This window comes from Rhipicephalus microplus, chromosome 6 (assembly GCF_043290135.1).
Source record: "Rhipicephalus microplus isolate Deutch F79 chromosome 6, USDA_Rmic, whole genome shotgun sequence".
In the NCBI taxonomy this organism is placed as follows: domain Eukaryota; kingdom Metazoa; phylum Arthropoda; class Arachnida; order Ixodida; family Ixodidae; genus Rhipicephalus; species Rhipicephalus microplus.
This window is the reverse complement of record NC_134705.1, coordinates 198,553,835-198,567,025: the sequence shown is the minus strand read 5'-3', so window position 1 is coordinate 198,567,025 and position 13,191 is coordinate 198,553,835. Positions and strand designations below refer to the sequence as shown.

Genomic DNA, 13,191 nt, shown 5'->3' with positions numbered 1-13,191 from the left:
GGCGGCATGCTTTTAGTTAGGTTACAGTGTAGTTTGGTTCAAAATGAAAACGTGAAAAAATCTTGCAAATTAGTTTACTGTCCATGGATGTTTTTTCTAGACATTTTATCGCCCCGTGCACTTCCCCAAATAAAAAGTAAAACGAACACGTCACCAGTTCTGGTAACACCCGTCAACTGACCTTATGGTCTCGGGCAAATGTTTCGGCCATTTTGTCAGATCTCATGACGCCGCGAGCGCCCTGCTGCCACGATTTAGCGGCTCTGAATGCCGCCATTAAATGGGTCTGTACCGCGGAGTATGACTAGAGCGACCTAGGGCACTGTAGTATGACGCTATATGTCACGGTAGGTGGCCCAGGGCAGATAGACGGCCGCTAGCGGAGGGGCGAGGGGGACGCAGTGTGCCCTGCACATCGACTTGAGAAGGGGGGATGAACTTTCGCCCCCTTCTCCTCGAAGGGGGAACCATGGGCACGCCTACAGTAAAAGCAACAAGCTTTAAATCCACCTAAAATGGCAATTTCCTGAACCATTCAGTAACTACACACACGTTTACATTGAACATGACATAGAAGCTAGATGTGCACGGTACGCTCAACCAAGCTTATAATGAAATTACCAAATAAATGTTGCACTAATTCATGCAACAATAAAATTGGCATATATAATGAAATCATCTAAATGCTGCACTAATTCACATAGTCAACCAATGTTCATCTGAAATCAAATTAAGCTTGCAATGGCAGTGTACTCAGTTATTGACGTGAGCCAAATAAAGCAGAAGAGGTGGTGGATTCCAATGGGCACCTTTGCTGGCACGTTGAAAACCATCTTACCAGAACATTCGTAGATATGCTGCTTGAAGCCACATAGGTGGTATATACTATAAGATGCATCGGTCAGTGTTGTTCTCACCGAAAGAACTGAAACAACATTTTCTGCTGTACTTTTTTTTCTTTTTTCTCTCTTTGCATCACAGATGAGTTTATTAGCAGCAATGTCCACGAGGGCATGAGAACCACAGACAAAATATATCAGAACAGTCGTGCCAGCACCAGATTCAGGAGCCTAACACCTATGGTTGAGGGCCACTGTGTGCCACCAGCACGTTGCAGTTTTTTTTTAATTTCTTTTTAAAGACCATGCTTTCAAAACAGACACAGTTGAATGTACAGAGTTTACAAATGCTTCTACTTCACACCAATCTTGTTGTCAATATCTTCATTTTATATACATATATTGTGTGAGTAACCTTATGTATATATTTATAACATCCTTTTGCACTTTTCCCTCATCCTAAAGTCCTCACTGTAAATGACGACCAGCACATACCGGTCTGGCCAACACATTTTGTGTATGTGTGTTTGTGTGTAAGTGCAGTGTGTCTAGACAAATTGCTCAACTCTGCTGCTACATCGCTTTGTCTGAAAACTACAGAGAGGCCATCGCTCTGCTTCCAATGGCTCCTCAAGAGGCAGGATGATGTCGCGTGCAGGAGTTGTCACGCGAACCGCCGTGACGAAAAATTGCATCTCCTGTGCCTGCACAGACCGCCGCAAAAGTCTAAGAAAAAGTCTTCTCTTTCCTAATCATCCAAACGAGGTCACGTCTTCCGGTTCCGCCTCTCCTAAACGGAGGGGGGTGGTGTCTAAATGTGAACACTTACACACGAAGCAGGCATGCGGGCATCAAAGCCCAGTGGCCAAACCCTGCACGGCGCAAACACAGATCGGCAATGAAAACTCGCCCAGTTTCGTCACAGAAGGAGACAACAACAACCACACACACCATGTCAGTTACAAGTGCCAGGACGAGCTGCGGGGCATCTCTAGTCGACTAGCTTGCGTCCCAATCGAAAGCTCTGCGCAACATTGAGATCTCGTTATGGAACGACGACTAAGTAAAAATGAAACCGAAGGCTGGAGATGACGCGCTAGCCACGCCTGGCAGTTAAACGAGCGCACGCAACAGTTCTCTTGGCATCCCGGCGTCATCGAGGTTAGGGAGAACGACGCTGGCTCCACTGCATCACGGGTTTGAACAAGGTGTAAAGAGGTGCTGCCACGCTTACTTCTACACTGCTGCTGCTTTTTACGCTCTGGGGAAATCTAGGTAACCAACGAGTTGATTGTGCAGATCTAAAGGTGCATTTGCTTCTAAGCTGCTGCATCTCGTTTTTTTTTTTTTTTCTGTACAAACACGCACATCCCACAAAATGCGCGAGAGAACGAAGAACAGCGTGCCTATACGGTGCTATGTCACCTGACCGGCGGGGAAAATTGAGGGGCGCCGCAAAGCAACCTCCTCCTGTTGCATCTAGAGCCAACGGCATTCGAGGCTCTCTGGGACAGCCGCGCTGCACCACTACCTCCTTTGAAAAAAGAAAAAGCGCTGTGGCGGCATGGGAGCACAATTCGGGACTATCTCAAGCTGAAACGACGGGATCCGCCAAGAGCCGAGACCTTTTGGCTGGAATAACTCGGAGCTGGAGACAGCCCGTGAAGATGGCTGGCTGCCTGTGATTCGTTGCCACACCTAGTTTTTGTGCATAAGGTGGTGGAGAGGGAATACGGCATCCAGTCGCAAAGACAAGCTTCTGACAACTTCAGACATGCCATCCTCACCGGCGTTCGAACCAAACCTTTGGCTGGATGGTAAAATAGGGGCCGTGTCGGACAGCAACTACTTCACTGCTAGGTACCTTACCATATGACAAATGCATGCGCACGCTTCCGCATTGAAGACTGACGACTACCCTGCACCGACTGAAAGCAACATTGCTGCCCACAAGTCATTTGCCTGAAAGTTTCAAGAGAGATTAATAAAACTAAGCATGGAAAAAGAGTTCCATAAGTAAACCTGCATAAAACAAGAACAGCCACATGGAATAAAGTAAGTACCATGGCGAAGCAAAAAAAAAAAAATCCACACAAGCGGACATAAATTAAAGACGTGCCCGAGTGTAGCAACCATCCTGTACAATTTTTACAAGGTGCTAACTATCAGAATGCACCCATGCTATGCTACAGTGAAGTGTTCTTTAGGGCAAAGCTGTTCGCCATTCACTAGAAGCAAAACACACACACACAATATGCACAATGTAAACAATCGTGTCACCGTAGCTGAGGACTTAGCACTGGTGTTCAACTAATAAACGAAAGACATCAACCTTGTTTTGAGGACATTGGGTACAGCCGAGTTTACGTGCAACAAGAATGTTTCATACCTTCCCTTGATGTCACTCTCACCGTCTCGCCACTACCCTTGACACATAAGTAAACGCGAGTTGTACACATGTAGACGCATGCCATGTTTGTAAACAGAGGCAGGCGCCATCAACATACTAAAGCTCTCGTAACAACGTATCCTGCGCGTTTACGCAAGACGCTCCTTGGTGTGCCACGCCATCTTTACAAGGGCCTCAGTATGTAGATGGTTTCTACACCTATTAACAAACACGGAATACATGTACAGAGCCACAATTAAAGTATGCCACAGCGCAGGTGACTAGAGTCGTCGCCAGACGCGACATGGCATTCCTACAGCATTTGAGGCAGAGATCTCTGGTCACACCTAGTGTGAAACTCCCCTTTGAACAACGAGTACGAGAGAGAACCAAACTGTGGGGATGGTCAACACCTCACTTCTAAACATTGAAGTGAATCTTTTTTTTGGTGCATCCTCATTTTTGGTTGCCTAGAAAAATGCTCAAATTCCAAATCCAGCCGATAAAAAACCATCCATGGAAAGCTATATATTTAAAGTACAGTATTAGGACTAGTGACACAGGGAACACACAATAATTGTGTGCCATTTACTGTTTTAGAGTCTAACTTCATATAGAAGCTGCATTTGACAACAGTATACCCATTATATCCAAAAATTTGTTATGAATATGCAATTTCTCCAATATTATCTTTTATTTGCTTTGTGATGAGTGATGGTTAATTTCATCTGTATTCACTATATCGCGGTTTGACTGTGTATATAAAAAGCAATTCAACTCAACTTGCCCAATTTCCTGGTAATTTTTTATGCTTCATAAAATAATATTTTTCCTTTGTTGTGATAGCCATAGATCCAGTGCTCTTCCTGCAGGCACTGTGGTGTTGTAGCCGGCATTGCGGCCTACAAGTCCCACAACATTTTGCATGTGCTTGTTTTACGTATTTAGAGAATATGCATGTTTTCATCAAAAATGGAGGCATATGGTGAGTTTCAAGCTGTTATAAGGGCTAATAAGTCCGGCTGCACTTTTGGTTTCAACGGGGAAATTGGCTCTTTACAGAGCAACCGACTCTTCAAGAGGGCAGTAGATTTTGCTTGGAGCATTAACACTCCCGAGAGAGCAATAGTTTTCAACGAGTGGTTAACAAATGATAGTTTTTAGGCTGAATAATAAAGCTAATTTTGCCAAAAGCTAATCAAACCCGATAGTCTTTGGATAAAGGGAAAATTTCTTTGAAACAATTATCACATCCTAGAACTTTCATAACAATTAAGGATGCTTCAGCTGTCACTACACTGCACATTGTGAAGATTTGCTTATTGAAACTTCAAAACTAGTATTATGGGCAAATAATTGCTTTGGTCGTAGATTTCTTACTCACTGGTGAGTGTGAATTGTAACAGCCCTGCCTGAAGATTTTGGCATCTGAGCAACAGAGAGTGTTTCATTATGAAATTGTTTATATGTCTACCACAGCCACAGAGATGAAAATTATCACATTTTTTTCTTGCAGTTCCATGCCTGGTGTAAAAGTTCACAATATGAAATAAAATGCTAGCTTGAAAAATTAGCTTGGTTCATTTTGCAAGTGGGTTTACGCTGTCGGTCATGTTTTGCAAATGCACGTTTCGTCATTACAACAAGTGAGCCTTTGCTTTGAAAAATGTTCACTCATCGAGACACTACTGTATCTGAAGACTGCGATGAAACTATCCTTATTTACAGCTAAACTATTCGACTCAAGGGAGAATCAAACAAGGCATAATCATATTTCAACTATCTCCACACTCCTATTTTCACTTCGTAGACCCTCAAGACGCTGACAATGCTGTAGGAACACCGCTTCTGCAATACACACACTCAAGCTTATGGCACCAAAATCTTTTTTTTTTTTTTTTAGTCTATCATTTGCTCATTGGAGCTCAGAGCCTAAAACAGAGGTTTCGTTCTGCAGAACAAGTTGCAGCACTGAACTGTAAGCATAACTTTATAAGAAGTGCTGGTTACTCGGCAAGAATGTTGTTACATTGCTCAACAACTTTGCCGTCCCGGAGATCGGCCAACTTCTTAACCCACTTCTTTGGTGATGTAAATAGAGAGCTAATTGCCCAGATAAACTTTCTCAGCAAACTTGCTGAAGCTCCTCCACATTCGATCCTTAGAGTGATTTACACACCTCTATGAGCCATTCAATATATGGATACAACAAAAATCTCAATGGCATATTTGAGCGAGTAAAGGTTGCTTCTCCAGGAAAAGAAAGTGATCTGATGCTGTTTCATCGAATCGCCAGTGATCTCCTCAAATTCAGTTGAAGCTAACTATAATTCTTAAAAACAATAATAAAGATACTGAAGATAAATTAAAGAAAAAGTTATGCCAGTAAGCATTACCCCTCAGTTGATTCTCACAGAGAAGAGGGGGAGGAGGGATTCTAGGATTCAGCCCAGTAACTTTCCATATGACCAAGTTGCTAGCACTATTTCCTAATCTGTCCAGTGGGAAAAATGTCTGCTGTTGTCTATATTACAGTTTAACTTGGCTAAGTTACAGGTAATCCTTTCACGAAACATAATGCATCAAAGAAGAAGCATTAAGCGACATCAACTGTCCTAACTACTGGATGAAGTCATTCTCTTGGGAATCATAGTTGCATACATCATTGATGAAATGTGCCATCACACAAACTCAACTTCAGGATGTAAGCTCAGAGTTCCAAAGAACAATTGGGGACTTCAATACGACTTTCGAAAGGTTGTGACAAGGGTGCGAAGGTCACATTACTGTGCTCATGCATTGAAATGCTACATTCAAGACTTTTGGTATTGCGACTCATGTGTGCCACTTCTCAAGGCAGCTCTTGTCACTACAAATGTGGCCACTAAAGGTAATGTTGGCTCTGCTGTAAATGTTTGAGTAGAGATTACACTGATATGAAACGATTCGTAGAACAGAAACAAGAGGATGTGCGTAACTTTGGTGTAAAAGGTCCCGTTTCAATGCGTGATCACTGTACATGTACTCAGTAACAGTGGCATCTAGATTTCTGACAAAAGCTGTAAAAAAATGTACCAAAGCATCACGGAGAACAGCAAAAGTTACACTGAAACATTTGATCCCGATCCGAAGAATTCAGGCAAGTGTCACGGAACGTCCCCATACAGAATGGACTCTATTGAAAATAAATTCAAATAGGATTGGTGTAAAGTGAGTGCCCCCATGCAACCAGACAAGGCAGCAAGCCTTGGCTAATTATGCTGGATAAAATTGCAGCAAGCATTGTCAATATGATCCTGCTGGTGCGATCATAGGGACGGACAAAGCTGGGCGAGCATTTTGTATTACACCTGCATAAAAGGTGACACACACTGAAGCATCAAGAAGGAACACAGAGAGGCTGTGATTTATAGCATAAAAACACCGCAGCCACAGTAACCGTTAAACAAGAACTCAAGTCGCCATGGCGACACAGAGACAAACATTGCTAAACACCTCTGTCTCGTGACAAAAGAAATTTTATAAAGAAAACATTGCGCTCTGCATTAAGCGCTTGGATGAAGACAAAATGGCCATTTTTTACTAGAGCACACATGCTCTGCAGGTGCTGAGCACAAAACCCGTGCCTCAACATTGTTGTCATTCGGTCGCATGCTCAACACAGCAATCGCAATAAACTTTAGCTGCATTTGTTAGGACTACAAAAAAAAAAAGTCAACCCATAAGCCAGTGCGAGTCACAAGAAGCCTCAGCGCACAATTCCCATTTCCCCCAAAGTTGACAAAAGTAGCAAGCCTCGTGAAACATTTACACTCACAATCCATACCATAGCAAAACACATTGCTAGTTGATGCATGTTCTCAGCCTGTCCAACTTGCACACATGCAAAGAAAATTAAAAATAAAAACGAATGCACTCAAAGTAAACAATGCAGACAAAAGCGGGCATAGACAAAAGTCACGACGATGCCTTGTCCACAAAACAACTTGCATTTACATTATGTACATGTGCACACACCAAGCACCAAACAGTTTCGCCACTGTCTGGTGCCCTTTGCGATGTGTGCGTGTGAGTATTTTGCTATGTGAAACGGCAGTATTTTTTTTTATATACCAAAAAGAAAACATCGCAACAAAACACATGCTCGACCATCGTAATTTACAATTTCCTCGATACTGGAACAAACGATGACAAATTGTATTCCAATGCACGATGACTACTGCACGAAGCACTGGAAGCGAAGAGCCATTACAGCAACATAGTACAAACGACGGGAATACCACTGTCGAAAAGACTCGGACTAATCTAAACTCAAATACAAAGCAGTTAATGCACACCAAAGCAGCACTCTGCCAAAAATCGATTCAGATGAATCGGTGAACTAATACTTGTACGACTGGTTTCATCTGAGCAAGTTGTTCCAATCACTGGTTTTATAAACATATGCATATGAAGCAGTGTAAGTCCAGCAAGACGTACTGTATGCCAAATGTAAGCGACCAAACAGTACAGCCATGCAGACACATTCACCTTATGTTAATACAGCCCTTAAGATGCAAAGAGCTTGAAAAGAATTTTTGCACTTAATAAAAGGCAGGCAGAAGTCATAGGACTGAAACTGACAGAGGCCAATCATAAAATACGAGAGCATGCAAACCCACATTCCTCGTTGCAGTCTTGGAAAGTTTGATAAACGATATACCAAGAATCACATCAAGATGGCGGTTGAAACAGCTAGGCAGTGCTTCTGCAGAAATGAAAATCCTGACGGTACTAGGAAAATTACAAGTATGGAAGCTTGCGGCAGCTTTCAGAATGATTAAAATCGTGACAAGAGTTTTGCCACATCCCGAGCATAGAGGCAAGACTTGAGGAACACTTCCTGTGCTCGTTGCCAGAAGCTATGCAATAAACGTCCAGATTTGAAAGTACACACTCGGGTCGTAACACGACCAACCCTCAAACGTAGAGATTATGTCCTAGGAAATTTCTAAATTGGGCTGTGTGCAATGCAATAGTTGCTTAGCGGCAATAACTGTTTGACACAGGTATGGCGACACGTAGAGAATATGTGCACTCAACATGTTCCTTTTCTTCTTTTTTTTTTATGACCCATGGATCAAGAACTTGCTCAGATTTCTTCATATTACCTCGCAAACTATGCGCCATTTCTTCAGAAAGAGTGATCGTCAACTATTTCAACAAAAAATTGAGGCTGAGAGGATCTCATTTCCGTTTCGAGCATAAAATACAAGAGAGGCTTCGGTTACCTTTACAAATGAAGCCCCATGGTAATTGGATAAGTCTACAGGCACGCGAACAGGTCTGCTCAAGGATACTAAAATGTCGGCAAATGCCGCACACTTAGTGAATCTGGATCAGCCATCTGCTTTTCAGATACAGGGTGTGAAGGATAGTCTAACACGTATTTGAGGGCATGAGAGCAAAAGAAAATAAGTAATTCTGTATAGGAAATGCGCAGCAGGAAGCCTGCTCAGGATTTAGTAGTTTTAATTCAATGAAGCACTAATATCTCCGACACTCTACAATACAGCACAGACATGCCAGCGAGGCGAGACGAAATCTTTGGACAGTGCAAAACGCACAAGCTGTTCCACTACACGACGATGACGCATATGCCGGTACAAAGAGGCTGAAAATGTAAAGCCGCAGGGCGTGTATGGCTGAACAAGTGACAACAAATAAAAAATACTGATGCGTAAGTCAATTATCTACATGGGAGAACAAGAAAACAAAACAAAAATTGATTGTAAAAAAGAACACAAAACAGAGTAGAACGCAATGTGAAACACAACATTGTGAGGAGCTCTCGAGTCACAAAAGGATCAAGTTTAGACGACTGACACACAAGCGCTGTGTTGATGGCTCTACGATCGATCACAGCTATGCTACGGCCATCGGCAGGCCGGGTCACCCGTGTTGGACTTGTGCGGACTTCGTGTTATAATGCAGCAAATACGAATCACCGGCTTCAAACCATTGTCTAAATGCACTGATGCTGCTGCGGTGCTACCTACACCGAGCTGGAATCAAGCTAAAGGTCACCTCGGTCTTTGGGAGGTTTTCGTGAGTAGCACGCACTGCTGGACCGGCAGACCGGTGGGGCCGGCAGGCCACTCATTGTTACAAAGGCACAAGCACCTTTTCGCTCTTTGGTGTGGCGTGCAAGCAGGATGCAAAGCAGTACGACTCACTGCTCGCTTACTGTTGAAACCGGGCTATAAGTAACAATATTTTCACCAGCCGATAGCCTCGGCCTAAGCTGACTAGTAGTGTTGCCCAACAAACCGACCACTTTATTACTCGCGTGTGATGGCTAGCCAATCGTTCCAGATGCACAGAAGATTTCTAAACAAACTAGAGGATGGGACACCTTTAAGCAGGAAGAGTGGAAATTTCCATTTTACATTGTTGTGGTGGGTGTCTACTGGCATTCGCAGCACTGTATCACCGCGCAATGTACGCATCTCAAGGTGAGGGGATCAACGGTGATCTTTACATACCCACGATGTCTCGCTTTTGCCTTTAAATTTGGAGCCATTTATACCAGCAGAATGGGTATTCGCCGGCCTGCGATTATTTTACTCACTACCCTCAGACCAGCTGCAAAGATTTGAGACTTTTTGGCAAAACTAGCAAAGCACAATTTCACGAAGAGAAGCGTAAGTGATAATCAACACGTGGATGCGCATTTAAAGGGTGCTATTCAACACAACCAAACTGCGGCCAAATGGCAAAGGTGTAGCTTCTGCAAGAAGCCCAAGGAAATATAAATTAACGAAAAGTTCTATCACTCAATGCAACTCCAACTATGCAATGAAAGAAGGCGAAGACGGCCGCCACTTGTCCATGTCCCCTCACAGCCAATTTGGGCGTTGACTGACACCAGTTCTTGTAGAGTGAACCTAGATGATGTTGACCACAAGGTGACTGCGAATTTATAGGCTCCATAAAGGAGCAGATGTTGGCCTTGACTGACTTGCAAGATTAGCCTGACAACAATATCGGCCTGTGCCCAGAATGTGATGAATAATGAAACAAAACAAACAAGTGGACAAAACAAACAAGAACTTCTGACCTTCGCTTACTGACAAAAGACGTGCACAGCTAGCGAGATTGCCCCTCCTTTCTAAGGTCCATGAAAGTTGTGGAGAATAAATAAATAAATACTACAAATTGTGAACACAGCGAAGAAAACAAGTAATAAAAAATTCGATGGTGTTACCTGGAAGTAGAACAGTGGGAAAAGAACATTAACACTGCAGTGTCAAGAAAGACTGCGAGAATAAAAACCTAAAAATGCGCTCAGCAAGATGCCCAATTAACGAAAAGTAAATACGACATCTCTTTCAGGAACATGGCCGCCTACAAGAAATGCTTTTGCCTGAAATGCACTTGCTGCAGGTGACGCTGAGTCGATGACAAACTATTCACTCAAAATAGAAAACGATGTTGTGGAGAATAAAGATGAACTTCCAGATGAGAAGCAAAGCAAATGAAGAACCCTTGGCGACAAAACTGAAGAGACAAAAAAAAATTATTAAGAGGACAGCGCTAGGGGCTGGGCACTTACAAGTGGTAGCAGCCCAGGGCACATGGCACTAAACAAAATTAGCTCTGTACTAGACTAGAAACGAGTGCCCGGGCACCTGCTTTTGTGCCTGTCGCTTGCTTCTGACTATAGCGCAGACATTTTGCCCAGCGATCCTTTCACTCACACAACATTCTGAGCTTTAAAGGGTGGTGAGGAGAGAAATTCGGAAAAGCCCCGCCATGGCTTCAAACGAAAGAGCGACAAAAAACTGCCACGAGATGCAGCAAAATTTTGGCAGTGTGTCGATGGGTCTCTCGACTACCAACCCGTATTCGTGGAAATGCCAATGGGGGTGGGGTCTGCGAATTGCCTGTCACAACCCTACCTGGAGGCCACTACCATCGAAACGAGGCCCGTTAAGACGTCACCGTCACTGTGAGGATAAAGAACACTGCTCGAAGCTGGAGTCCACGCGCGACGGCAGCGACAGTGCCTTTACGTTGTTGCACTTTCAGAGGGCACAGCCCTGAGCGTGGCATATGGGGAACCATCCCGCTGAAAATTATAAAGTAATGGGGGTATCGAAACGAGAAAAAGAAGTGTTGAGAAAAAGGTCGAATGGGCCAGCCAGGCACTGCAGCCGCCAGAGGGAAGGCGGGAAAAGGATCGGAGTGATGGTGTGTGCGCGTGGAGCATGACTAGAAGGGGCGGCCCATCGAATGCAGAGGAGGCACTATGTCGCGGGCCCGCCCTCGCCCGCAAACCTGGCCGGATTGAAGTCCTCATTGACGAAGGAGAAGCCCTTGAACTCCTCTTGGTTGATGTTGCGCAACACTTCGGGGTTGACCGGTGTCAGCACCGGCTCTTCCTTGGTGAAGTCTTGGTCGAAGTTGTTCACGTCACGCTTGGTTTTCTGCGCAGATAGAGAAGCGAGGGCAAAGGCAGGTTGGAAACTTAGGCACTGAGTTTAGCGAAGATATTCAATGCCAAAAACAGAGAACCTACACCATACCACGAAATGCGGAACATCTTCATTTTCTTCCAAGTCGTCGTTCCTTGCGCCACATTTTAAAATAACCAACCGTTACAAACATACAGATACGGGATAGTGTTCCATATTGTCTGGTACGGCATATGCTCACAGAAATGTAATTATTTAGCGCTGACTAATGCACATACTTTTGTTTCTACTGTCTTCAGTTAATGTCCCCAACGTAAATTCAACTTGACCACTGATGTCAGAGTCGACATTACCTTTACCTAAGAATTACAAAAAGCCCCACTACTAGTTGGTAAGTGCTCGTCATACAAGAAGGTAAGGCATGCAAACACAGACACAAGAGACCAAGACAACACAACTGTCGACTATATCAACTGAAAGGACACCACCTGTGTGGCACTCTCCATGTTTGTACTATGAGCTGTCCGTGGTTGTACTATCCGTGTTAGCACGCCTTACCTTCTTCACTTATGATTTATCTCTAGCAGTCATATTCATAGCAACATTATGTGGTTGCCCTGAGCTATTGCACGTACCAGTCATCATACTAAAAGCTTTGATGTTATATTTCAATCCATCAGTGTACATGCATGAATGCATGAACACTTTCACATGCAAGACATGCACAATAACTTGCATACAGTGTACAAGCTTGCAAAAGCAACTGCTAAAACGTAACAAATATTCCCTTAATTACTTCTTTAGCCTTTTTTTCCTTTATTGTCCCAACAACCTGAGCTGCAGTGCAAAATAACTAAAACACAATGTATGTAGTTAGTATTTGTTGACTCTCCAATTTTCTAATACAGTTAATAAGAGACACTGATGTAAGAGACAAATAGATATGAGGCACCAAGGTGCCTATAATGAAATATCTGTTGTTAAGAAAACGCATACATGGTAGCCCACTTGTAAGAGACACCCCATATAAAAGACGCGAATTTCTCCCCAGTGCTTATCTCCTATAAAAGGGTTCGCGACCTCCTTGCAACCATTATTTACTGAAGTACTTGAGAATCTATAGTATGGCACAACTTAATTAACACATTAATTTGCCTAGCTGACAATATACACTTTGAAGCAAAGCAAAGCAATAAATAACCTGATGAAGCAGTAGAGACTGGCCTTTGTGCCTCGGTGCTTTGTGCTTATACGTCGGTGACAAAAAGTCCTGACAAAAGCTCATGCCTTGGGGACTGCTTTCTAGATCTTTTATTCCTTGATGAGCCTTTCTGTTTTTAAAAAAACGTAATGAACTCAATTGAATTTAACACTGCCAATAATTGCTCACTATGCAGCAAAACAGCCATTTAGGCTAGTTGGTAGTGGTTCATTTTGAAAGACAGAGGTAGTGTGCACTACTTGTACCATGCGACAATTCTTGTAAGCTATATATGCGTAGTCTCTT

At 43.4% G+C, this 13,191-nt stretch overlaps 1 protein-coding gene across 4 annotated transcripts in view; it reads right to left on the bottom strand.

Moving 5' to 3' along the window:
* Positions 1 to 11,149: 11,149 nt before the first annotated feature.
* Positions 11,150 to 13,191, bottom strand: part of Pkc98E (Protein kinase C) — a 35,830-nt gene continuing 33,788 nt past the window's right edge. For all 4 annotated transcript variants that reach the window (XM_075867510.1, XM_075867511.1, XM_075867512.1 and 1 more), the window contains one exon: positions 11,150 to 11,696. In XM_075867510.1, the coding sequence (XP_075723625.1) occupies positions 11,517 to 11,696 (180 nt within the window). In that variant the 3' untranslated portion in view covers positions 11,150 to 11,516. The remainder of the gene's footprint in view (positions 11,697 to 13,191) is intronic.